This window comes from Cricetulus griseus, chromosome 3 (assembly GCF_003668045.3).
Source record: "Cricetulus griseus strain 17A/GY chromosome 3, alternate assembly CriGri-PICRH-1.0, whole genome shotgun sequence".
In the NCBI taxonomy this organism is placed as follows: Eukaryota; Metazoa; Chordata; class Mammalia; order Rodentia; family Cricetidae; genus Cricetulus; species Cricetulus griseus.
In genome coordinates this window covers 169,026,316-169,053,786 of record NC_048596.1, presented here as the reverse complement: position 1 = coordinate 169,053,786, position 27,471 = coordinate 169,026,316, and the positions used below count along the sequence as shown (strand labels likewise).

At 42.7% G+C, this 27,471-nt stretch overlaps 1 protein-coding gene across 2 annotated transcripts in view; it reads left to right on the top strand.

Annotated features, from left to right (window-relative positions):
* Positions 1-5,280: 5,280 nt before the first annotated feature.
* The window catches only part of LOC100766045 (carboxylesterase 1E), a 34,030-nt gene continuing 11,839 nt past the window's right edge, over positions 5,281-27,471 (top strand). The window contains exons 1-8 of one of the 2 annotated variants that reach the window (XM_035441412.1): positions 5,281-5,325; positions 6,332-6,341; positions 8,321-8,525; positions 10,803-10,947; positions 13,021-13,154; positions 14,803-14,956; positions 15,914-16,018; positions 16,824-16,928. In XM_035441412.1, the coding sequence (XP_035297303.1) occupies positions 5,281-5,325; positions 6,332-6,341; positions 8,321-8,525; positions 10,803-10,947; positions 13,021-13,154; positions 14,803-14,956; positions 15,914-16,018; positions 16,824-16,928 (903 nt within the window). Of the gene's footprint in view, positions 5,333-6,331; positions 6,342-8,320; positions 8,526-10,802; positions 10,948-13,020; positions 13,155-14,802; positions 14,957-15,913; positions 16,019-16,823; positions 16,929-26,465; positions 26,505-27,471 lie in introns of both variants that reach the window. The other variant, XM_027405603.2, reaches the window with a different exon arrangement.

Sequence of the window (27,471 nt, the reverse complement as noted above, 5' to 3'; positions counted from 1 at the left end):
TCAATTCCTGCCTCCAGGATTCTGCCTTGAGCTCTTGCCCTGACTTCTCTTCATGACAGACTATAAAGTATAAGATGAAATAAACGCTTTCTTCACAAAATTGCTTTTGGTCATGATATTTTATCACAGCAATAGAAATGAAACTAGGACATCTCATCTTAATCTGCTTAATCATTGTCCTGACCTTTTGAAGATAAATCCCCTTCATGTAGTATATACATCTTAAAGAGAGGCCGCTGGAAATCCCTCCTCTTTTGTGCTCCAATGATTGACTTGCAAAAATGTATGTGAAATACAGCACAGATATTGACCCCAGGAGGTCAAGGTCTGCACTGAACTCTTTTGAAGCTCTGAGGATGAAGATAGATCAAAGGAGATGCCGAAGTTACTGAATAACCATCATTAATCAGTTTCCACACTGAGTGACTTAGGTTTCATAATACACTATTATAAACCAGAATGTTTGTCATGTATCACAGTGTCTCTTTATTTTTGCTATTATTTTACCCTTATAAAATACAGTGACACATTATGGATGTTTACCTTGCATTTATTGCATATTAATACATTTCCCCATTTATGAGTATATATAAAAGCCCTCTTTTGAATAAATTTGTAGAAGTCAAACATTTTAATGTATGTAGAAATGGGGATCACCTGAGAGAGAAAGGAAATGCATTAGTATTTACATGGGAAAAAAGAGAATTAACTGAAGAGCAAAGATATGCTAGGTGGCATGCCCATCTTTTGTTGCTGGAACACAGAAGCTTAAAGGCAGCCAGAGGGTCATTAAAACTCTTTGAACTAGAAATCTGTGACTACATTGGTCCATAGCAGAGTTCCAAGGTCAATGGCTAAGGCGGCTCTAATCCAAGATGGAATAGTCAGTTACAGGCCTGTTGGCCTGAGAGACACAATATCCTTTCCTTTATCTCCAAGCTTTTTATTATTGTGTGTGCCTAAACTTCACATGGGAATCTCATTCAGATTCTGATAACTCTCAGAAAATAAAAGTTAGGATCACATTAAAATAAATAAACACACAGTTTAACAACTTTAGTGTATGTCCAGAGTATATTGGAAGTTGCCTTTTAGACTCTGTGTATGGTGAGCCATAGTGCATAGTGTGTGAACCAGTTCCTCATCTGGAACCACCCATGACTTAACCCCTTCCTAGAAAAGATTAACAAAAATAATTGGAGGAGTCCAGGCCAGTGCAATGTTCTCCTCAGTCCACCCCTAAGTAGTCACAGAATAACAGACGACACTGGGGAGAAGGTCAGTGGTATATTGCTTACCTTTGTCTGAAGCCTGTTTTAATGTGTCTAGTTCTTAACAACCATTGAAACTAATGGATATGAGCTGGCCTGTGGTGGGTTGCTTAAAGCCTCCAGAGAAATCTATGCTGCCGTGTCCTGCCAACTTCTTAGGACTTCAGGTCACCTCTTAGAATTTTGCTTTCCACATAGAAAAATCCAAGGGGGGAACAATGCTAATCAACTCCTGACACATAAACTTTAAGTGATGAGCCCTTCCAGACACACTGGGATTATGGGGCAGCTCTAAGGTCTGCCATGGGGTTTTGGTAGATTGAGCTTCACTGACCACCCTTTCTACAAAGTCAATAGAAAGCAGGGACAGCAGCAGAAGTTGTTACCAGGAATAGGCAAGTTTTAGATGTGGCCTCATCTCTTTGCCTGATTCTCAAACAGGGGTTAAATTTAACATGTACTGGTCACAATCCATTCCTATGTTTCATGTTTCCTTAAGGAAACTCGAGATAGTCTTCACAATCCAAATGCCAGAGATGTTTTCCAGGTTTTAAAGTCAGCCAGCTATGGCAAAGGCAGCATTGTTAGTAAGTGTATGTGTGTGTTGCTAAATAATTGGACACTGTCCTGACTTCTTAGGACAACACTGACATTACTCTATGAGGACAGAGATCGGGGAGAGAATTTTAGTTTTTCTCTAAAGAACAAAAGTCTTTCCTGATAAAAAGGAGGACCCTAAAATCTAGTCAATATTTTTCAGGGTATATCATTCCCTTGATCTGATTCCAATTCTGCCCCAAATTCCTTGTCCTCGGTATAAGGCTCAACACCCTGCCACTTAGCAAATGAATGCTAATGGAGATCCCTTTATTAATTTTGGGTCTCCAGAAATTCCATTGCAGGCAAAACTTTGGTCTTGGGGAAGAACTTGTGACCCCTGGGGATTGTGGTGGGGTATTTGGGTGTTAGTACCCAGCTCTGTTTTTGGTGTTGACATTGGTCTGGTCAGGACAAGAGCAGACTTGTCAAATGACCTTGGTGAGAAGAACACATCCTGCCTCTTCCAGCTACCTCTCTTAAGCCCTCAGCCCTCTCCCCCCAACTTATGGCCAGTTGAACTGATGCTGTAATTGTTTGCAATACCCATCTCTTTTTCTTATGATAAGGCTGTCTGTTAGGACATCTTCTTAGTATATTAAGAAAGAGAAGTGGCTAGCAGCCATACAGAGTGAAAGTTGACTGTCTCTGGTCATGTTCCTGCCTTTGATCTGGAGTGGGATGTTAAACATTCCCATTTGAGGCTCATCCATAGATTCCACTAAGCAGTTCTGACACTAGTCTACTGGGCTTCGTGAGAGATGCATTACACACTGGGTGGGTACAAAAGAGACACAGATTTTCCCACATTTCTAGAAGCTGGCTGTCCAAGATCACAAGGCAAAAGGGTTAATTTTTGTCCAATCTGTTTCTTTTGGATAGAGTACACAACCTTTTCATTACCTCTACACACAGTAGGCCTCCTATAAGAGTTTACCCTTGCTGTCCTTTATGTTCACATTTCCTCTTATGATAAAATGGCACCAGTCAAATTGGATTGGGATCCATCCTAAAACCTCATGTTATTGCTATAGCTTCTTTAAAGGGTTTATATCCAGTTGCAGCCACATTATAATATTTGGGAGCAAAGCTTCAGCATGTAAATTCTAAGTGGTAGTGACTTACATCCATATCAAATACAAGAGTGAATTAACTAAGGAACTATAGACTCACTGCCTTACTATAAGTTTCTCCAAAGGCATCTCTAACATAAGCATTCATGTCCATTTTGAAAGATGGACAGTTGTGGGATAATAATGAGATAGAGTCATTGAAGAGTCAATGAGATAGTCAATGAAGAGTTCATTATGATATCAGTTAGCCTAATGTATGACCAGAGTTAATGCTGGCAGAAAATTCAGGGGAAAAAGCATGTAATTTCAGTACTGTAGCCAAGGTAGGGGGAATGGAGGTTGATAGTCCAATTCCAAGCAGTCAATGTCTGAGAGATGCTATAGTGGGTGGAGGAACTACTCATCCCCTACCATCATACATGAAATGATTTTACATTAAGGAAAACCCTCAAGAGGGGAGGAGTTCCTGGCAGGAGGAAGTATTCTGAGAGTCATGGAATTATATGGCTCCAGGGTGCCAGCCAATCACCGATACCATCTACCATAGCTTCTCATTCTGGGTTCTAGGAAAGAACCCTGTGAGAATATCTGTATATGTGCTTAGGAGAGAGAGAGGCTGGAGATCACATTGACAAAGTCCTTTATGGTACTGTATACAAATCATTTGTGTCCTATATGCTTTTGTTAGGGATAACTGCCCCCAAAATTATAATTACTGAAGCAGATGTTTAGTTCTTGCTCACAGGAAGTAAAAAATGTGGTTATAGATCATGGAGTACCTATTCTCCAGACACAGATCAGGAAATCAGGGTCCATGTCTTCTCCCTTAGAGACTTAGAAACATTGCCTCTGGTTTGTTGTAGGGAAAGTCTGGTATGGAGAAGGATGAGTTATCGCATCACTTCACTAGCCTGAAGACAACCTGACACTGGTTGTAACTCCTACCCCATCTTATATCTCCAGTTAAGTATATGAAAGATTGAGCCAGGTGAGTCCTGGCTTCTAAAGCTTTCCCCAGCAAAAAGTCTATGCTGGGAGACAGAGAACAGGAATATTGAGAGGTTTCCTGTCACCTAGTCATTGCCTCTTCACTGACTAGGGTTCCTGTCTAGTCGCCCTCCTGATAGACCCACACAGCATGAGCTGTCACTTGTGTTTTTATCTTAGCCATTCTGATAAGTGTAAGATAGACTCTTGGACAACCAGAGAGCCTACATGGAACTGACCTAGGGCCACTGCATATATGTTACAGTTATGTAGCTTGGTCATTGTGTAAGATTCCTAACAGCAAGAACAGGGGTTGTCTCTATGTTACCTACTTTTGGCACCCATTCCTCCTACTATATTTCTTCATCTAGTCTTAATAGAAGAGGAGGTCCTAATCTTACTGCAACTTGATATACCATAGCTGACTGATATCCATAGGAGGCCTACCTGTATCTGAAGAAAAACAGTGAAGGATGAATGGATGGGGGGAGCTGCCAATTGGTCTTGAAACTAGAAAAGTACATGACAGAAGTCAGTGATGAGAGAAAAAAGAAGAATGAAGTCCAAAGGGGGACTCTTAGTGGAAAAAGGATGATCTGATAGGAGCAGAGGGATGAAGAAGAATAGAAAAAGACCAATAATAACAAGTCTGCATCAGGCATCATAACAAAACCCAGTGCTATGGAGGCTAACTTGAGTGCTACTAAAACAAAAGTATATTGTTCACATATATAAAAACACCTATCCCCAAACCTCTCCTCTGAAAGGTTGTGGGTTCTCTGACCATGACGGTATATGACAGAAAGCTAGACCACTTGACAGGAACCTCCCAAAGATAATTTGAGTGGAAGGAAAAATGATGAAATTTAAGATTTTTACCAAAATGATACCCTAAATCTCTACCTCTACTGTGCATCCTCACCTCCCTAGTGATCAACTGTGTGACTGTGAGGGACTCTGAACCACTCCAGCTTGATGTGAGGACCCAAGACCTGAAAGTCCTCTGCCTGAAGCTGTCTGCAGAGCTGGTGCCTGGGTTTGGGAAATAAGAGAACTCTGAGGCCAGAGTGCTACAGGGAGAAATGCTTATGCAAGAAGTTGTTTAACCAGTTTGTGGGCTCTTGCAATCTAAGTGTAGAGTCCAGACAATTTAGATAAAGAAGTGTAAACTCTGGGTGATCTCCTGGTAAACTTTCAGAGCTCTTTGGAATAGAAAGAGTATCCTTTTCTGGGATTATACAGTTAACTGGGAGGAATTTTCAAGAAGTCTACAGGACTGGGGCAGGATCCGTGTAGACCCCTTTATCACAGGCTGGAGACCCTGCTGTCCCCCAAGCCTGTAGCCTTCTACTATGTGCCTCTATACTCTGATCCTGGTATCTCTTGCAACTTTCACAGCAGAGGGTGAGTCTTTTTTAATACAGATATTGGGGTAGTGAGGGCACATTTCAAACCACTAATACCTGGTAGAGGTGGGCAGAGGCGAGCATAGTGCGAAGCTGTAACAGACCTCTTTCTGTAGCAATTTTCACCCTTTAGACAAGTAGCCCAAACCAACTACTGAAGGGAGTGGACATGCTGAGTGAGAGAAGGCAAACACTCTGAGACCTAGGATCACATGACAGGTACAGAGGGCAATGAGATAGCCCCATGTATTACAAAGGGGATTAGGAAAGCTGTTTGTTTTCTCTTTAATTATTAGTCTACATTTTGCCTGATCATGGAACAAAGCTTAGTAGAGAATTCTGAATCTCAGCTCAGTACTTCTAAACCCTTCGTCTTCAGGCAAAGTCCTCAGCTAGGTAAACTTGTGTTAGCCCATCTCTGAAGAAGTGTTGACACTTGTACCTTTCCCACTGGGTCACTGGGAGGATGCCTTAGGGGGTTCTTTCCACAGTACTTTGATGGGACTAGGCTAGAGGAGGTGTGGGAGGGGGGTAGATAATGAGGCAGGGATTTAAAATGAAGTGTATCTGGCTGAGGAGCAGGCTCACTTGCAAAGCACTTGCTGTGCAAACACAAGAACTTGATTTTGAAGCCCCAGAATCCACATGTAGCCAGCAGTGGTAGCATGCATCTGCAATCCCAGGGATCCTATGCCAAGATGGCATGTAGAGACAGGAGAATTCCCCGAAGCTCATGGGCCAAGTAGCCTACTGTACACCATGGCAAACCAAAGGAACCATTTTTCATACAGGCTAGAAGGTGAGGAACAATGCCTAAGATGATCGATCCTCTGACCTCCACATGTGCACAATAGCACACACACACACACACACACACACACACACACACACACACACACACCTTCACTTACACACACACACTTGTGCACATGCATGCACATATATCATACATATTCACACTTTAAAATGTTAATAAAATGCATCGCATTAATTGGAGGTGTGGTCAGGTCAACACATTAGAGATAATGCCCAGTGAAATGACACATTGATAATCTTGGCTCCCAAAGGAAGGGTTCACCATCTGGGTGGGGTGTGACCAGAGAAAAGCAGCAGCGTCAGGAGGTGGAAGAATGGGCAAACTATAGACAGGTGCTTCCTAGAGGTATCTTCTGTAGGCATGGGTGAAACACTAATTTAAAACATTTTAAGGACCAGCATATAATGTACTCCACAGGTTCTTGTGTGTGCTTTTATTTGGTTGCAAGTTTTTGTTGTTGTTATTGTTTCCTTTTATGTGTAGTTTACTTTGTTTTCTTGGTTTGGGGGGATTCATTGTTGTATTGGGCTTTGGCTTTTTGAGAAAGAACTCGAAGTTAAGCAGAAAGGAAGGGGTGAGGAACTACAAGGACTTGGGAAAAGGGAAGAATAGGGTCAAAATATATTTCAATTAAAATGTTTTAAATAATACAAAAAGAAAAATTTCAAAGGATTCTTGGTCTCAGACTATCTTAACTGTCTTCTGTGTGATCATAAGTGACTACAATAGATAAGATGGTAGCACAAGATATAAGATATAAAGAAAGGAGGTTGGTGCCGTAGTGGTTCTGGATTTTGTGCACCCTAGGAACCACAGTTCCCACGGGGTCATGAAAGTCATATGTGTCAAAGCACCAAATGAACAGATTAAATCCATGGTTGATACAAGACTATTTTAGATCTCAGTGTTTATCTGTAACATCTTACCAAATGAGAAAGTGAGATTCATGAAGTCATGCATTCTCCTAACACCACCTTAGTCTATCTGGGGCTCCTGAATTCAGAGCTGGTGTTTGGCTATGACGGCCTAGAATCTGTTTAGATTTTATCTTCTCTCTAGACACGTGACACTGTGAGAAGCCAAGAGCTAAGAGCAAAGCAAAGAAAGGACCCAGTTTTGAGTGGGGCATTCTTTGCTGCTGGTCACCCATTTCCATCTTAGGATTGCATAAGCTGTTTGCAAGTCCATGTTGCTCTCCTGTTAAGTGAGCACATTTAAAATCAACTAGTAAAATTTCCTTGAGAAATAATTTGAAGGAAGTGGAATGCAGCTTGGGCACACAGTGACTGCTCATGGTGTCGATACGTGCACATTCCACATAATATAAATGGGAACTATTATAAGTAGCCTTGTTCACAACTCCCATCTTAGCCAAAAATTTTTGCTGAGTCATTTGGTTTCCACACATTCTGTCTCAGTGCAGGGTTGATATTGGCTTAATGGAGGCCACACCGAAATCTGTACAGACTTCCTTCACGTCTTTGAAGCACTCAGCATCTTTATCAACCTGTTCCCCTTCTCCTTGCATTTCTTCAGGGCTGTGCCCTCATCCTCTTGCCCTATAGTAGACATTCTTACCCCCAGCTGTGGCCATCTGTGTGTTCACATTCAGCACTCCCATCACTTCACAGTGGCCCTGGCAGAGTAGTCTTACACACACACACACACACACACACACACACACACACACACACACACACACACAGCCACATATGCTGACCTTCAGCTGCCTTTTACTGACTTGCATTTCTTAGTGCTCCTGTCTTATAACATCATCTTATGACATCTTACCAGCTTCCCAATAGCACCTGCCTTGAACTAGTACCAAGTCTTCTTCCTTTCCCATGACTTCCACACTGGGCAGGGATCAGTTCTTCCTTTCTTATTTATATATCTGTATTTACCTATTTCATGTTTCTCCTAGTTATAAAAAATAATCAGTGTCTAGTACAAAGAACTTCACACTGCCAAGATCCACAGGCATCCTAGTTAGCCTTCTAAAATAAGACTGTTTTCTTCATCATTGTCTGAGGTGAGAAGATACTGAGGCCTACAGGGTTGTGCCAATATATTCAGGCCTCATACTTAGAAAGTGGAGAAGCCCTTTAAATAAATATTCAGTTCTGATCTTTCCCTCTGATGTGTCCTCATTTTCTCCATCTTCCACAGGACACACACCCTCACCTCCTGTGGTGGACACTGTTCATGGCAAAGTCCTGGGGAAGTATGTGAGCTTAGAAGGATTCGCACAGCCTGTGGCCGTCTTCCTGGGAGTCCCCTTTGCCAAGCCTCCTCTTGGATCCCTGAGGTTTGCTCCACCACAGCCTCCAGAGCCCTGGAACTTTGTGAAGAATGCCACCTCCTACCCACCTATGTAAGCCTCTGGGGTGGGCCTGGGTCTCTTTTGGAGGAAAGCTGTCCTGGAGTGACATAGGAAAGAGTCAACACAGTACTCTCTTTGTTCTGGAGTCAAAAGCACTGTGGAGGACTTCAGCTTCCCAAGTCTCCACTCTGCTTTGCAGAGGGTCTTTTTCTCTGTGTGCCTGTAGCATGTGTGTGTTTCCTGACCCCTAACAAAAGCCTTTCAACTGTTGGAGAGCAAAAACAAAAATGGACACCATGAAAACTTGAAACATTTAGAACTGATGAGCTTTCTAGATCCCTTTCTCCACCAGGCACTATTTAACTCCACTGTTTTACAGTTTGGTTATTTATGTAACGACTACTTCGTACAGGAAAGTTAGGAAACACACAATGCAATGCAAAGCAGAGGAAAGTAAACCCACACGGGATGCTACAAAAGACAACTGTTACCACCATCTGACACGTGTACAGTCCCTTGTCTTTCGCAGGCAACAGTCTGCAGCTCTGGTAAGAGCCTGTTTCACTTATGAATATGCTGACATTAACTTCTGCCTTTGAATAGCACAGTGTTACTTTCAATTGTCTTAATTTCAGCATCGCACTGCATTACACTCACTCAGTCTTTAACATCTGGTGACAAGGGTGGCTTTGGTATAGTTGATGTACACATATGATCATGTATTGAAACTAAATTATGCCATACATTCATGAGTTCTTTAGGATGAGTCCCAAGAAGTAGTATTATTTAATCAAATGCTATAAACCTATTCTTAAATTTTCTCCAAAAAAAGTATCCATCAATAAACTCTGCCTAAACCTTAGGCTTATTGAAATAATTTTATCCTTCATTTGGGGAAACAAATAATATATAATAATCACAGCAATGATAAATGTAAGTTCAGCCAGGAGGTGGTGGCACATGCCGTTAATCCCAGCACTCAGGAGGCAGAGGCAGGTGGATTTCTGCGAGTTTGGGAGCAGCCTGGTCTACAGAGTGAGTTCCAGGACAGCCAAGGCTATACAGAGAAACCCTGTCTTCAAAACCAAAAAATAAAAAAAGCACCCAGGCTATGTCACTGCAGCAGAAAAAGAAGTACTGGGCATGTATATGAGCTTTGGTTTTCACTGGAAACCCTATCTCAGAAATGATATAATGTGATAAAATAATAAATAAATGTAATCTTAATTTTCTGTTGAAATACTGTTGAAATGAACCAATTCCTCTTCTGACATTTGAGTTACTGCTTTTATGACTATTACTCCTTACCCTCCATAATGTAGGAAAAGTTACCAGAATGAACTTTTTGTTGCCTACTTCTGCTACCTGTGTCATCCTGACATTTGATGGCCTCAGCTGCTGCCTCTAAACACCAGAGGCAATACTGGGCTCCTGGGTCCATGGAGATCTGGGGGCAAGGCTTGTGATGCACTGGGAATATAAGCACTGCACAGCTGGGTTGCTGATATGGTGAGATGTTTAATCTGTGTTGTGGTTTCCCTGTGCCTTGTTTTCTCAACTACAAAATGATCATGAAACTGGAGCCTACCCCTGGAGCTGACCTCAGGCATTAATGAGTGAGCATATAATATAACCAGTGCCTGGCTCAATGGAAGACTTCAATAACATTGGTAATTCTAATCTTGAATGGCCTTTGAGGCCTTGTATGAGTGTAACAGTGATGGCTTCGCAACTGATGGTAGAACCTTAGCAGGCCAGGGTTGCAGAGCTCTTAGATTGACATAGCAGTGTCCTTATTGAGACCTGGCAGATTGGAGCCCAGATCAGGAAATGGCCCAAGGTCACTTAGCCTATCAGTGGGTGAAACTGACCAGGAAAGCAGGTCTCCTGAGGTTACTGATAAGACGCTGGTTGGTATACAGCTCTACCACTTGAGGGCATTTCTGTGGTTGATGGCAGTCACTCAAAGACTAGAGCATGTTCACCTGGTAGAGAAATTCAGTCTACTTTGCACCCACTGTACAAAGCCTAGCAGAGTGCAGGGAGTTCATCTCCAAGGGCAAGCCAACATATGAGCATCCATGCTGTTGGCCAGGGTAGAGCTAAGATTCCAGGAAAGGAGACACAATAAATCACTTTCCTGCTATAGGACAAGAAGACTGCAGTCCTGGAGTTCTTGTGGCATCCTGGGGTATCTCCATTCCAATATCACCCATCAGGTGATAGCAACCTACCTACAGAATTACATCTCCCCGTGCAAGGTCAGTGCCAGGTAATGTTTCCAGGTTGCACCTGGTGGAACCTCAAATGTTCTTTCTCCCCTCCCAGGTGCTCTCAAGACCCAGTGACAGGGCAGATAGTCAATGATCTCCTAACCAACAGAAAGGAGAACATTCCTCTCCAGTTTTCTGAAGACTGTCTCTACCTAAATATTTACACTCCTTCTGACTTAACAAGGAGTGACAGGCTGCCGGTAAGTTGTGGGACTTCTCCAACCTTCTGAGTTTCCGCATCTAGTTCCTCTGTGCAAACAGAAGGGCTTGAGGACAACTAGAGGGGTATCACAGGCATGAAGTGATTCTGCCCATCATAGAGGATACTTTCCTTGATTTTCCCCCAGAGACATCAGGCAGTGGTGCTTGCCTTTTGGGCGCACTGAGATCTGGGAATGTTGCTGGAGATGTACTCTTTTTGCATGAGTCTTCAAAGCAGGGAAACATTGAGTAGCTTCTCCAATCCCCTGTGCCTTTATTTCCTTATCTATGAAACTGGTGCTTGGGGAATATGGCCATACAGTTAGAATTTAATTTTCCCTGGTTTTCTGACAGGGAAAACTGAATAACTATAGTATTACTGGACATCACATTGCAGTTCCTTACCCTAGGAATCCTGGGGTCACAGAGAAGTGCAACTACTTCTGCAGCCTCCATGGCAGTGGCCCACTGCTGACACAGTAGGTTGTGTCCTGTTGTGCTGCAGATGTTGGGAAGTCATCTAGAACTGAAGATCTTAACCCTATGGTGACAAATGTTGTAGTTCTTTGGCAGTCATAGAAGTTGGGGTCTCCTTGCCCCTTAGAGTAGCTTCAAGGCTGCACTCCCTGCTCTGGGCAGGGACTAGAATTGCAGATTCCAATTTTAACTAGACATTGGGATCCCCCAGCACTACACCACTGCAAGCATTAGCTTTCAGGCCTGAATATCAGGATCCTCCAGCCTCTGACAATAGCTATTGTTCAACTCCAGTCAGGAACAAGGGTTGCTGAGACTCTGGGTCCTTAAGATAGAGCAGCTCTCTGGAGCTCTTCTGGAGCCGAGACCTGTAGTTTCTCTTCTTTGGCTTTTGTAGCCCTATTCCTCTATGAACCTCGGCTCCCCACCCTCTCTCCTCTTAACTTCTACCATTCCTCTTGTGTCTGTACTTGCTACTCTCTGAGAGTAACTAACTGCCTCTCACAGCTCTAGCCACTAACATGGCTGCCATTTCTAGGATGGTAGCTATCACTGCATTTTACTACTATTGATGCTTCTGCTGCCATTGCTAAAGTCATGGCCTCTGTTGCTGCTGGCTGTTACTGCTGTGCTGTTGGCTTCGGATGCTGCTGTCAACTTTGCTATTCTGCTGACACAGCTGTGGTTTCCCAACCTCCATAGTCCCTGCCTCTACTACTGTATTAGTTTCAGGATGCTCCTCTGGTTCTGATGCTGTTGTTTCCACTGTCATTGATTCTTCTCCTCAGCCTGCTGGACTAATGGATATCAAGATAGGCAATAGGGACAACAGTGTAGCTTAATGGTAAAGTAGCTGTCTAGATGCTCAAGGCCTTGAGTTTGATCCTCTGCATCAGAAGGAAAAACCACTAGTCAAAAAAAGGCCACTCAAGAGAAGCCTTTGGTTCACATATGCGGCCTCAGCATTGAAGAGGCTGAGGCAAAAGTAATTTGAGCAAGTTTGATGTCAGCTTGGTCTATATAGAAAGCACCAGGCCAGCCATGATTACACTATCTTTAAAAAAATCAAACCCTTATCTGAGAGCAAAAGAGAGGGAGGAGAAGGGAAGAAGAGGTTGGCGAAGGGGAAGGAGAGAGGAGGAGGAGGAAGGGAAGAAGAGAGCCCTTTTATTGGGTCTAATGTAAAGGCACAGGATAGGACTGTCATTCATTTATCCTGTTGTTTCACCCAGTGTCACCATATATGCAGTTAGACATAAAGTCTAAGAAAGCTTAATATAAGCTATTCACACAAAGTCCTCACATGAGGAGGATGGGGTGTTGGGGCGAACATAACACTAGTGGCCATGATTGTGTTTTCAGTTTAAGGAGACCTGTAAAGACAGGGCCCATGAGTCTTAGAAGATAGGTGAGAAATGATGTGTGGGACAACTCACCCCAGCTGAGGGAACTGGGGAGGCAAGGCTGCAGCAGGTACTACTGTGGCTTGGGTGATGCTCTCCTTGTGTCAACCTAGATATAGGAAACCAAGCTAGACAATCTCTATGGCCCTCCAGGAGGCTTCTAATGATATGTGTTGTTGTGTCCTTTTCAAGGTGATGGTGTGGATCCATGGAGGTGGACTAGTGTTGGGTGGGGCATCCACCTATGATGGCCTGGCCCTGTCTACCCATGAAAATGTGGTGGTGGTGGCCATTCAATACCGTCTGGGCATCTGGGGATTCTTCAGGTAGAGTTTTGAACTCTTCTCTACACACAAGCCCTCATATTAATCTGTTTTCTCATTATGTAACAGAACCCCAGATCTTGTGATATTTATAAGGAAAATATTTATTGAGTTTCGAATTTAAGAGGCTTAACATCCAGGATATGTTTCTTCTGGTTGAAGTCTGGTGAGGGTCCTTATTGAGGTCAGTACAGTAGAGGGACAGAAATGGAATCTGCAGCAAGTGGAAGAGATCACATGATGAGGCACAAAGCTGTATGGGGCAGTTGGGAAGTCTTGCTCTCTTTATAACTAGCTCACTAGAAAACTAACCTTGGCCCAGTGAGCTCAACACCTCCAAGGGCAGTGTGCACAGTGGCTTAATGAGATTTCACTGGACCTCACATTTTGCAGGTTCTGTTACTATATAATCCTGTCACATGATCACATCCAAAATGTAACATCTGCTAGGTCAAAGATGCAAGGATCCAGCTCCAGTAATCCTAACCTCTGTGAAGCTCCTCCACAATGCATTCCTTTGCTTCAGTACCAGGCCTCACCTGTCTATTAGTTCTCCACTCTCTACACTTGCTTCTGAACAGATTTCTGTGCTGTTCTCTCTGATATCCCAGACATAGGTAACAGTTGATTTTAAAGCACGTTTTGCTGAGTTGTCACAGTGCTCTAGGAGGTGGATTCAGTCATGCCAAGCTTCTGATATTCCAAGCAGAAAGAACACCACCTTCCATTTCCTTTACACAGGTGCTGTCCCACCTCTTGATTGTTCAACATAAAAGCCTCAGGGACATTTGGGACTCCTCTTTTTCTTACACTCAACATCTAACCAACCAACCAATCCTTTTGGCTACACCTTCCAAACAAACTGATTCCATCTATTTCCCATCTACTCCTGGGCTTCCACTCTTACAGTTTAGAACTGGATTATTGTTATCACCTCTATTTTGTTTTTTTTAGTAAACCTGTTACCTTTAAGGCATGTATTTTCTACAGAGTGGCCAGAGTGCTGTGAGAGATACGGGTTGAAACTTATCTCATTTCTGTAGACAGTTCCCACCCACCTATAACAACAAAGAACTCTCTGCCAAGGCTCACAGTACCTGCTCTGCCTGTATTTGCTGCTAGCTACACCCACATTTTTAATCCCAGAAGTCTTTGCACCTGCTGCTTATTTTAACAGGAATAATATCTTATGATATTCATAAGCCCACGTGCTCATTTTATTCAGGTCCCTATTAACCTATTAACCACTGCTTCCAAGAGGCCTCTCTTGGTCCTGAAATCAGAAAATACCACCTGAAGTGGCAACCCCCATCCCTTCATCTTTTGTAAGCTAGTTTTATTTTTCTTCAAAGCACTTTCATTACTTCATACTAAGATTTCTTCATTCCTGCTTACTGTGCTCAGAAGTGTGAACTGAATATACTCAGAAGTTGGAGATTTTGTCTGTCTTGTTTCCTCACTAGTTCTTAGGCTACATAGTTTCTGGAAGATGAGTGTAGAGTCCCAGATAGACCATTTCTAGAGAGATGAAAGGCAGCAAAAGCATGTGCCAGGAATTCAGGGTTCACTTACTTCACTAAGAGCCCCAGCCTTGTCTCTAGCTCTGAGAATTCAGCCACCATGTGTCTACCTTCAACCTGTTTTCTTTCAGCACAGGGGATGAACACAGCTGGGGGAACTGGGGTCACTTGGACCAGGTGGCTGCACTGAGCTGGGTCCAGGACAACATTGCCAATTTTGGAGGAGACCCAGGCTCCGTGACCATCTTTGGAGAGTCAGCAGGAGGTGAAAGTGTCTCTGTCCTTGTAAGTGTCCCCGGCACAGGGCCTTATCCAGGCACAGCAGCTGCTGATAGGATCCCTTGGAGACCAGCCAGTCCAGCTGTGGGAACTTTGCTCTCAGTGTCTGGATTCAGTGTTGATACTTTTATTGCTCAGCATTAGATGGTGGAAGACTAAAAACCAAACCCTCCTTGGCTATTAGGGGCTACTTTTATGCCCCACTATAAAAAGTACCTGTTGTATATCATTTCTTTTCTCATGTAATAGAATTCTCTTTCTCTTGGCTCATCACGTCAGCATAGAATTCTCTCTTGGAAAGGAGTGTTGGCAGTAAACTACAGATAGTAAAAGGGAAGGCATCACTATTTGGCTCCAGGATAGATCTACACTTCGAGGGAACAGAAACACTGGGAGCTCATCAGAGGTGGTCTCCTGGCTTTGAAAACCCAAAAAGAAGGGCAACAGTATCTGGGACTAAGGGTCCAGTTGAGAAAGCAGAGTGAGAAAGGAGAGATGGTTGTGAGGAAGGATGGACAGACACTGCAACAGGGAGAGGTAGGACAAAAAATGTAGGTCACAGACACATTCTGATGATCTGAGGAATCTTCTTGGTATGGAGATGAGGAGCAGGAAAAACCAAGGAAATCTATGGAAACTTCTGAGAGTAATGAGTGGCCTTCAAAATCCCTGAGTATTGATCGGAATGACAACATATCACCATATTTTCAAACATGTATTAGTCACTAGCTGAATATTTAGAGGAAAATGTTTGTATTTTCTTTAGAGATAAGGAAAAGTGCAGGTAAATCCAAGGAGGACATTATGACAGGTATTTCTGTAGTATTCCTACAATTTTTATCAATCTCTACATATATCTAGCATCTGGCTTGAAGGTGATCAAATGGAGTCCAAACCCTGGTCCCACAGAGGTCTCTGAGTCACTGAGAGTATAAAGTCTCTTTTACTACTTTCCTCTGCCAGGTATTGTCTCCCTTGGCCAAGAATCTCTTCCACAGGGCCATTTCTGAAAGTGGAGTGGCCCTCACTGCAGGCCTGGTCAAGAAGAACACCAGGCCCTTGGCTGAGGTAAATTCCATGCTGGGCAGTTCCTGGGCCCTTTTATCCTCTCTCCTCATGAATCCTTTTGCCCTGGGATGAAGTTGGCATGGTTACTGGGTAGAGCTTGTTTTGGGCTCACATCTAGGCTGAGCTCTTCAAGTTCCTGAGTGATTTTGTGTGAATCCTGTTTCTTAGATGCACTGCAATCCAATACAAGTTTTGGTGTGACAGGAAGGGTTACCCTCCTGAGCACATTGCATGTATTCCTTCTTATTAAGGAGAGATGCAATTCATATGTGGGTGGTAGAAGCCATCTGTCCAGAGCATGGAGGAAGTGGATCTACACCAGACAGTAGCATTCTGGGTTCTTTTTTGTCACCATACTGTACATGGCTTCCTTTAACTCAGCCACATTCACAGTAGGGTGCTCATTTAACAAATTATTTGCTTCTGATTTTTAAGACCTGGTCTTACTCTGTAACCCCAACTGTCCTGAAACTTACCCTGTCGACAAGACTGGCATAAAACTCACAGAGATCTGCCTGCCTCTGCCTCCTAACTGCTGGGACTAAAGGTGTGTGCCAACATGCCTAACTCCACTTAACAAATTATTAAGTTAACACAGTCTCCAATATTTAAATAGTCAGTATCAAATTTCAATTAGTAACAGAGGCAACATTCGGAGGGACCCAGAACCCATACCTGCTGTATTGCATCTTTTGGGCAATGATGTACCATCTTTAGAATGTGGGTATTGGACAGAACCCTGGGCTTTATTGACAGAGATATAAATACTACTCTTGACCTTTGCTGTGCCTGTGATCTATTGAAGAAAATTGCAGTTACAGCTGGTTGCAAAAATACCACATCAGCTGCCATGGTTCACTGCCTTCGCCAGAAGACAGAGGAAGAACTGTTGGAGACCACGCTGAAATTGGTAGGTGTTCCTGTCCTAGTGTCCCCAAACTTTGTACTTTACCCCAGATGCCATCACTTCTTCTCTCCTGTAATTTTAGAGAAGCTATCTATCCAGTACATTTTCTTGCCTCTTGACAATAGTGTTAGTCTTTGAATATTATAATGATTAGTTTAATCTCTCTCTTTTTTTTCTTTTTTTTTATTAAATTATTAATATTTTCACATGTACTTTCCCTCTCCCTCTCCCTCCCCCCACCCCCATTCCTTCTCCCCCACCTCCAACCTACCCCCCACCCCATCCACCCGCCACTCCCCAGGCAGGGTAGGGCCCCCAACCAGGGCTCCACCAAGTCCACCAAATCTTCCTGTGCTGGGCCTAGGCCCCTCCCCATGTGTTCAGAGACAGAGCGAATCCCTTCAAGTGGGATGGGCTCTCGAAGTCCCTCCCACCCACCAGGGCAAAACGCCAGTCCACCTCCAGAGGCTCCCAGGAGTGCAGGGGCCTCCCCATTGGCATCCATGATCAGGGGGCTGGATTAGTCCTCCCAAAGAGCATCTGGGGTCGATATGCTTTCCCTTTTTCAGGCCAACTGTTTCTGTGGGTTTCTCCAACCAGGTACAGACCCCTTCGTTCTTCATTCCTCCCTCTCTTCAACTGAGTTCCAGATTTCAGCTCAGTGTATTTCTGTGGATGTCTGTCTCTGCTCTCATCAGCCACTGGATGAGGACTCTAGAATAGCATAGAGAGTATTCATCAATCTCATTCTAGGGGAAGGGTTTCTAGGCCAACTTCTCCTCCACTGCCCAGACTGTCAGATCGTGTCATCCTTATAGGTCTCTGGAGATCTTCCTAGTTCCAGATCTCTTCTCGGACCTATAGTGACTCCCTCTGATATGGTATCTCTCATCCTGCTCTCTCTCCTCTATTCTTCCCCCAACTCAATATATCTGCTCCTCCATTTCTTCTCCTCTACTCTTCATCTTGTGCTCTTATTGTGGCACACCCACTTCCCTACCCTCATGCTCTCAATTAGCTCGGGAGTTCATGCCATTTCCCATTCCTGGGGTCCATTTATCCCTTAGAGTCATTCATGATTTCTAGTTTCCTTGGGGTAGAGGATTATAGGCTGGTAAACCTTTGCTCTATGTCTAAAAATCATATATGAGTGAGTACATACCATGTTTGTCTTTTTGTGATTGGGTTACCTCACTCAGGATGGTTTCTTCTAGTTCCATCCATTTGCCTGCGAATTTCAAGATTCCATTGCTTTTTTCTGCTGAGTAGTACTCCATTGTATAAATGTACCACATTTTCTCTTTCCATTCTTCAGTTGAGGGGCATCTAGGTTGTTTCCAGGTTCTGGCTATTACAAACAATGCTGCTATGAACATGGTTGAACATATGTCCTTGTTGTATGGACAAGCAGTATTTGGGTATATACCCAAGAGAGGAATGGCTGGATCTTGAGGTAGATTGATTCCCATTTTTCTGAGCAACCGCCATACTGATTTCCAAAGTGGTCTTACAAGTTCACACTCCCACCAGCAATGGAGGAGTGTTCCTTCTTCTCCACAACCTCTCCAGCATAGGTTGTCATTGGTATTTTTGATTTTAGCCATTCTGACAGGTGTGAGGTGGTATCTCAGAGTTGTTTTGAGTTGCATTTCTCTGATGGCCAAGGATTTTGAGCACTTTCTTAAGTGTCTTTCAGCCATTTCAGATTCCTCTGTTGAAAAATCTCTGTTTAGTTCTGCACCCCACTTTTTAATTTCATTGTATGGTGTTTTGGTGGCTAGCTTCTTGAGCTCCTTGTATATTTTGGAAATCAGTCCTCTGTCAGATGTGGGGCTGGTGAAGATTTTTTCCCATTCTGTGGGTGGTCGTTTTGTCTTACTGACTGTGTCCTTTGCCTTACAGAAGCTTCTCAGTTTCAAGAGGTCCCATTTATTAATTGCAGACCTCAGTGTCTGTGCTTCTGGCGTGATGTTCAGGAATCGTTCTCCTGTGCCAATTTGTTCAAGGGTTGTTCCCACTTTCTCTTCTAAAAGATTCAGTGTGGCTGGGTTTATGGAGAGATCTTTGATCCATTTGCACTTAAGTTTCGTGCATGGTGACAAGTATGGATCTATCTGCAATTTTCTGCATGTTCGAATCCAATTGTGCCAGCACCATTTGTTGAAGATGCTATCTTTTTTCCATTGTATGGATTTAGCACCTTTGTCAAAAATAAGGTGTTCGTAGGTGCGTGGGTTAATATCTGGGTCTTCAATTCGATTCCATTGGTCTATCTGTCTATTCTTGTGCCAATACCAAGCTGTTTTCAGAACTATGGCTCTATAGTAGACCTTGAAGTCAGGGATGGTGATGCCTCCAGAGGATCTTTTATTGTAAAGAGTTGTTTTGGCTATCCTAGGTTTTTTATTTTTCCATATAAAGTTGAGTATTGTTCTTTCAATGTCTGTGAAAAACTGTGTTGGGATTTTGATGGGGATTGCATTAAATCTGTAGATTGCTTTTGGTAGAATTGCCATTTTTACTATGTTAATTCTGCCTATCCAAGAGCATGGGAGATCTTTCCACTTTCTGGTATCTTCTTTAATTTCTTTCTTTAAAGTCTCAAAGTTCTTATTGTACAGGTCTTTCACTTTTTTGGTTAGTGTTACCCCCAGATATTTAATGTTGCTTGTGGATATTGTGAAAGGTGATGTTTCCATGATTTCTTTCTCATTGAGTTTATCATCTGTATACAGTAGGGCTACAGATTTATTTAAGTTAATTTTGTATCCTGCTACCTTGCTGAAGGTGTTTATCAGCTGTAGGAGTTTCCTGGTAGAGTTTTTCGGGTCACTTATGTAGACTATCATGTCATCTGCAAATAGTGAAAGTTTGACTTCGTCCTTTCCAATTTGTATCCCTTTGATATCCTGATCTTGTCTTATTGCTCTAGCTAGAACTTCAAGAACAATATTGAAGAGATATGGAGAGAGTGGACATCCTTGTCTTGTTCCTGATTTTAGAGGAAATGCTTTGAGTTTCTCTCCATTTAGTTTGATGTTGGCTATTGGTTTGGTGTATATCGCATTTATCATGTTTAGATATGTTCCTGTTATTCCTGTTCTCTCCAAGATCTTTGTCATGAAGGGATGTTGGATTTTGTCAAAGGCCTTTTCAGCATCTAGTGAGATGATCATGTGGTTTTTCTTTTTCAGTTTGTTTATATGGTGGATTACATTGATGGTTTTTCGTATATTGAACCATCCTTGCATCCCTGGGATGAAGCCCACTTGATCGTGGTGGATGATTTTTCTGATATGTTCTTGGATTCGATTAGCCAATATTTTATTGAGTATTTTAGCATCAATGTTCATGAGAGATATTGGTCTGTAGTTCTCTTTCTTATTCTTATCTTTGTGTGGCTTGGGTATCAAAGTGATTGTAGCCTCATAGAAGGAGTTTGGCAATATCCCATCTGCTTCTATTGTGCGGAACAGTTTGAGGAGTATTGGTATCAGCTCTTGTTTGAATTTCTGGTAGAATTCTGCAGTGAAGCCATCTGGTCCTGGGCTTTTTTTGGTTGGGAGGCTTTTGATGACTGCTTCTATTTCATTAGGGGTTATGGGTCGATTTAAATTGTTTATCTGATCTTGATTTAATTTTGGTAAGTGATATTTATCCAGGAAACTGTCCATTTCCATTAGATTTTCGAATTTTGTGGAGTACAGATTTTCAAAGTATGACCTAAAGATTCTCTGGATTTCCACAGTGTCCGTTGTTATATCCCCCTTTTCGTTTCTGATTTTGTTAATTAGTGTGCTCTCTCTCTGCCTTTTGGTTAGTTTGGCTAGAGGTTTGTCTATCTTGTTGATCTTCTCAAAGAACCAACTCTTTGTTTCATTGATTCTTTGTAATGTTTTCCTAGTTTCTACTTTATTGATTTCAGCTCTCAGGTTGATTATTTCCTGGCGTCTACTCCTCCTTGGTGAGTTTGCTTCTTTTTGCTCTAGTGTTTTCAGTTGTTCTGTCAGTTCTCTAATGTGACTTTTTTCTAGTTTCTTCATGTGGGCACTTAGTGCTATGAACTTCCCTCTTAGGACTGCTTTCAGAGTGTCCCATAAGTTTGGGTATGTTGTGTCTGCATTTTCATTAGAATCTAGGAAGTCTTTAATTTGTTTTTTTATTTCTTCCTCAACCCAGGAATGGTGCAATTGGGTGTTATTCATTTTCCAAAAGTTTGCAGGTTTCCTGCCATTTGTATTGTTGCTGAATTCTAGCTTTAATGCATGGTGGTCTGATAAGATACAGGGGGTTATTTCAATTCTTTTGTAATTGTGGAGGTTTGCTTTGTTGCCTACTATGTGGTCAATTTTGGAGAAGGTGCCATGTGGTGCTGAGAAGAAGGTATATTCTTTTGAGTTTGGATGGAATGCTCTATAGATATCCGTTAACCCCAGTTGGGCCATGACTTCTTTCAGATCCTCTGTTTCTTTGTTAAGTTTTTGTCTGGTGGTCCTGTCTAGTGGTGTAAGGGGGGTGTTGAAGTCTCCTACTATAAGTGTGTGTGGTTTTATGTGTGGTTTGAGCTTTAGTAATGTTTCTTTCACAAATGTGGGTGCCTTCGTATTTGGAGCATAGATGTTCAGGATTGAGATTTCATCTTGATGGACTTTTCCTGTGATGAGTATGAAATGCCCTTCTTCATCTCTTTTGATTGATTTTAGTTTAAAGTCCATTTTGTTAGATATTAGGATTGCTACACCTGCTTGTTTCTTGAGGCCATTTGATTGGAAAATCTTTTCCCATCCTTTTACTCTGAGGTATCGCCTGTCTTTGAAGTTGAGGTGTGTTTCTTGTAAACAGCAGAAAGATGGATTCTGTCTTCGTATCCATTCTGTTAGCCTATATCTTTTTACGGGTAAGTTAAGGCCATTGACATTTAGGGATATTAATGTCCATTGTTCGTTGGTTCTTGTTTGGTTTGGATTTATTGTTGGTGGTGTCATTGTGTGTGGATTTTGCTCTCCTGCTTCTTTTTGTGTTTGGCAATATTAGATTATCTATTGCCTGTGTTTTTGTGCATGTAGTTATGTTCCTTGGGTTGGAGTTTTCCTTCCAGAACCTTCTGTAGTGCTGGATTTGTGGATATGTATTGTTTAAATCTGTTTTTGTCATGGAAAATCTTGTTTTCTCCATCTATAGTGATTGAAAGTTTTGCTGGGTACAGTAGTCTGGGTTGACATCCATGCTCCCTTAGTGCTTGTAGGGTATCTATCCAAGACCTTCTGGCTTTCAGAGTTTCCATTGAGAAGTCGGGTGTGATTCTGATTGGTTTGCCTTTATATGTTACTTGGCCTTTTTCCTTTGCAGCTCTTAATATTTTTTCTTTATTCTGTAGATTTGGAGTTTTGATTATTATGTGTCGGGGGGACTTCTTTTTGTGGTCCAGTCTGTTTGGTGTCCTATAAGCTTCTTGTACTTTCATAGGCATATCTTTCTGTAGGTTGGGGAAGTTTTCTTCTATGATTTTATTGAATATGTTTTCTGTACCTTTGAGCAGTGTTTCTTCACCTTCTTCTACACCTATTATTCTTAGGTTTGGTCTTTTCACGGTGTCCCATATTTCCTGTATATTTTGTGTTAGGGATTTGTTGGTCTTGAGGTTTTCTTTGGTTGATGAATGTATATCCTCTAGCGAGTCTTCAATAGCTGAGATTCTCTCTTCTGTCTCTTGGATTCTATTAGTTATACTCACATCTTTAGATCCTGATCGTTTATCCAACCTTTCCATTTCCAGCATCGCTTCATTCTGTGTTTTCTTTAATGTGTCTAATTCAGCTTTCATGTTTTGAACTGTTTCAAGAGCTTCCTTCACTTGTTTGGTTGTTTTATCTTGGGTTTCTTTAGCTTCTTTAAGAGATTTGTTTATTTCTTGAATATTTTGGTTTGTCTTTTCCTCCATATCGTGTAATTTTTTGCTTACTTTTTCTTCTATTTCTTTAAGGGATTTTCTTGTTTCCTCTTTGAAGGTCTCTATCATCTTGCTCAGATAATTTTTGAGGTCCATCTCTTCTTCATGCACTGTGTTGGGCTTTTCAGATCTTGCTGGAGTGGAGTCCCTAGATTCTGGTGGTGTCATATTGGTCTTTCTGTTGTTGAGCGGGTTCTTATTCTGTCTTCTTCCCATATCTTTTTCCAGTGAGTGCAGGTAGGATCTCTCTATCTCCTCTTGTTACTCTGTAGTGTGTGTGGGCCAGGAATTCAATGTCCGAAGCTCTGGATGGTTTTGCCTCTCCTCGTAGCCTCCTCACTCTGATGGCGTTAGGCCTCTTGGTGGATCGGTCGCCGGGAATGGAATGAAGAGTGGCCTGTACCCAGATTCGGGGAGCTCCTCCCTGCCTGGACGTGTCTGTTTCAAGCAGGGACGAGCCTGGAGGGATCTGGGTGGATGGCGCTTAGGACAAGAATTGGGTAAAAGCAGGGGGTGGCTCACCTGGTCTGCGATGAGTCCACGGAAAGGGAAGGAAGAGTGTCCTGAACCAAGCCAGATTCAGGAAGCTCCACCCTGCCTGGGCGTGTCTGTTTCAAGCAGGGACGAGCCTGGAGGGATCTGGGTGGATGGCGCTTAGGACAAGAATTGGGTAAAAGCAGGGGGTGGCTCACCTGGTCTGCGATGAGTCCACGGAAAGGGAAGGAAGAGTGTCCTGAACCAAGCCAGATTCAGGAAGCTCCACCCTGCCTGGGCGTGTCTGTTTCAAGCAGGGACGAGCCTGGAGGGATCTGGGTGGATGGCGCTTAGGACAAGAATTGGGTAAAAGCAGGGGGTGGCTCACCTGGTCTGCGATGAGTCCACGGAAAGGGAAGGAAGAGTGTCCTGAACCAAGCCAGATTCAGGAAGCTCCACCCTGCCTGGGCGTGTCTGTTTCAAGCAGGGACGAGCCTGGAGGGATCTGGGTGGATGGCGCTTAGGACAAGAATTGGGTAAAAGCAGGGGGTGGCTCACCTGGTCTGCGATGAGTCCACGGAAAGGGAAGGAAGAGTGTCCTGAACCAAGCCAGATTCAGGAAGCTCCACCCTGCCTGGGCGTGTCTGTTTCAAGCAGGGACGAGCCTGGAGGGATCTGGGTGGATGGCACTTAGGACAAGAATTGGGTAAAAGCAGGGGGTGGCTCACCTGGTCTGCGATGAGTCCACGGAAAGGGCTAATCTCTCTCTTTTATAATGAAAAATATCAAATGTCACAAAACATTTGATAAAAGTATGATAAAAAGCCATATAACAATGCTCTAGTTCTTTCAAATTTTAATATGTGGTAGTCTTATTTCCAAATGTATCTGAAGAATTTAGAATTCTACATTTCCACATCACCATTCTGAATATTGAGAATAGGGACATTGAGTACAAATATTTTATGAAAGGAATTATAACTTATCTGGCAGATTTATAAGCTTTTGAAATTATAAGAGTCCCTACCTATTTTTCTGTTTTCAGAGAGTATTTCTGTGAAGAGTTAAGGATAATCAGCTGCCTACCTATTTATTGTCTTCCATCTATCCATCCCTCCATCCAATTCATTGAAATCATTGTTAGTCTAGCATAGGGCCATCAGAACTTGTTAATAACTTACATTCAACTTTTCCATAATCTATGAGTCATTCAGTCAGCAATTGCAACTTTTCACCTAATCCCTTAGACAGTTGTTGGTATATCTTTCCAACTCACCATTGGCTCATATATTGACCAACTACATCAATCCAACTATGATAATTTTGAAAGCTTGGTGTCAGGGTAGGAGATGCAAGAATAAAGTAAACATTATCTCTGCTTGTCAGGACAATCCAAAGCAAAAAACAATCATATATCAAATGGGTACATGTGTTGGTAATACAGTGAGGAGACAAATTCATTAGAGTTACCCTATTCAAAAAGGTGACATTTGAGGACTAATTGATGCTTTTGACAGTTTATTATAACAGAAACTCACAGGACAAATAATTGAAAAATAGAGGATATAGGGGACAAGTACAGATGATGTCTCAGGATTTAGCTGAGAGCCTGGTCTCTTCATACAGACTTTGCACACTAGAAGACAATCCTGGATCCTCATAGACCACCTCTTGCATTCTGTTCTTCTTGTATATCCATGCGTTGAATCCAATATGGCCTTGGGTGTTGGATTCTGGTCCATCAGACTCAATAAATAATGAAATTCAAGCCTTTTGCAGTTAAGAACAGCTGCTTTCCTTTTCTCTTTGGATTTATGAGAGGGCCTCACTCTCATGAGAGGCATGGATGGCCTCTAAATTCTCCTGAATCACCATCTACAGTAGTGGGATTATAGGTTTTCCCCTTGGTTTCTGTTTCACAGATGTGTTAGTATACCCAGAATGGGAAAAAAAATTTCTTCCACCCATAGGAATCCTCAGATAACTAAGGCCAGAGACATTCAGGAGCAGAGGGCTCACAATGCAGCTAGATCCAGGTGCTGAGAGCACGTTTGGTATCTGCCAATCTACCAATCTCTCTCCCTCTGTTTGCCATCATTTCTGGATGACGTTATAAGCAGGAGGGTTGTTCCCTGGGAGGTTGAAGACAGTAGTACACAAGAGCTATATGAAACCTTTTCGGAAGCCAACCCTCTCCAAATTTTATCAGTATATTTGGTGTAAACTCTATGCTGTCTGGCAGGTATATTTGAACCGTTATTTATATTTGGGCTCATGGTAACCCCAATGTCACATGTAGTTGTCTAAACTCTCATGATTCTGTCAGTGCACATTCCTGAAGTGAGAGCTCTAGTTTTGTGTTGGGGACTCTAAAACCTATGTTCACTGTAATTCATCCCACTCCGTACATTCCGTCTTGTACATTCACCATGTTCAAATCTTAGATAATGGATCTGACCCACATATAGAAAGCAGCTCTATTATGAGGTTAAGGAAGAAGAAAGTGAGGGCTGGGAAAGTGTTTTCTCCTGACACTCTAGCTTATCTCAGCCCCAACGTCCTTCAAATTACCATATCAATCACTTTGTTTTCACTGTTCCTGTGGAGGAATTTGGGGTATTGTTGTGAGAAAGAACAAGTAGGAGGAAAGAGAAGGACAGGCACTCATGGAAACTGCCTTTCCAGAGCACCAATGACCCTGACTCTGCTGCTCCTACCACACACACATACACACACACACACACACACACACAGTGCCCAAACACAGAGGACACTGGAGGAATCAGGAAGGAAAGGCTGATTGTGACATATCATGCAGGGAAAGATTCTTTTTTTTTCAGATTTTTTTTTTATTTGAATTAGAAACAAGATTGTTTTACATGTCAATCCCAGTTCCCTCTCCCTCCTCTACTCCCCTACCACTCATTCCCCCCTCAACTAAAATCCTACCTATCACATATTCTTTCTGCTCCCCAGGGAGGGTGAGGCTTTCCATGGGGGGGGTCATCAGAGTCTATCATATCCTTTGGGATAGGGCCTAGGCACACCCCAGTGTATCTTGGCTCAGGGAGTATCAGGGAAAGCTTCTTAACACAGCCTCTGTTTTATCTTCACAGAATCTTTTTAAGATGGATTTGCATGAAGACACCAGACAGGTAAGGACCATTGCTTTCTGGGTTAGACTTCTTTTGAGTCTTAACAGTGCTTTTACTCCAAATAAGGATGAATAATCCTTCTGTTTGTATAAGTCTGGTCATCCTGTGTGTGCATTGCTGAGGCCGAGAGATGGAAATCATTCACTTGTCAGTTAGCACAGACAGAGTGATCAGAGGCAGGAATTGAACTTACCCTCAAATCTCTGTAGGTTGCTCCTGGTCCACAACTCAGTGCCCTGGGCCTAGTCTTCCCCTTCTTGTTCATATTCCTCACTCCCAAGATGAGCCTGCAGGGAGAGGCCCCACTAGAACTCTCTGCTCTCCAGAGTCAGAGATGCCTAGCTAAGGGTTTCATGGGAGGAACAAAATTGAAGCTGTATAGAGAGGAGCCTAGACTTCTGTTTGCCTGTGGCCTAAGATAGTCCAACATCACCCTCCGTCTCCTCCCTCCCACCTTTCCAATGTCCAGCTGTTGCCAGCTATGGTCCTGACCTCTCTGTTTAAATCCTGGGGAATCCCAGAATTTCCCTTAAGGGTCTTAAGAGTGAAATGAGATTCTTTCAGTCATCCAGAAATGATTTACTGAGGACTTGCTTTGTGTCAGGGGCTGATTTTACAGCTGGGTATGAAAGTGAAGTATATACAATCTCCTGCTTTCTTGGAGACTTCTGTCCTAATAGGCAAGGTGTGTAGCAGAAGACAAAAGAATGTGCATAACAACATGTAATACATATATTACATGATATATGTGTGTGTGTGTGTGTGTGTGTGTGTGTGTGTGTGTGTGTGTGTTTCTATCAACTAGAATTAAATTTAAAAACTGGAAGAGATGGCAAGGGTCGGCCAGTGGTTTTCTGTAGATAGCAGGGTCAGAGGAGGTGTCTTTCAGTGTTTGTGGCTGAAGTTCACCAATAAAGCTCTGGAGGGGTCAAGGAAGCCAGCTGTTGGGAACCCTGGAGGAAGAATG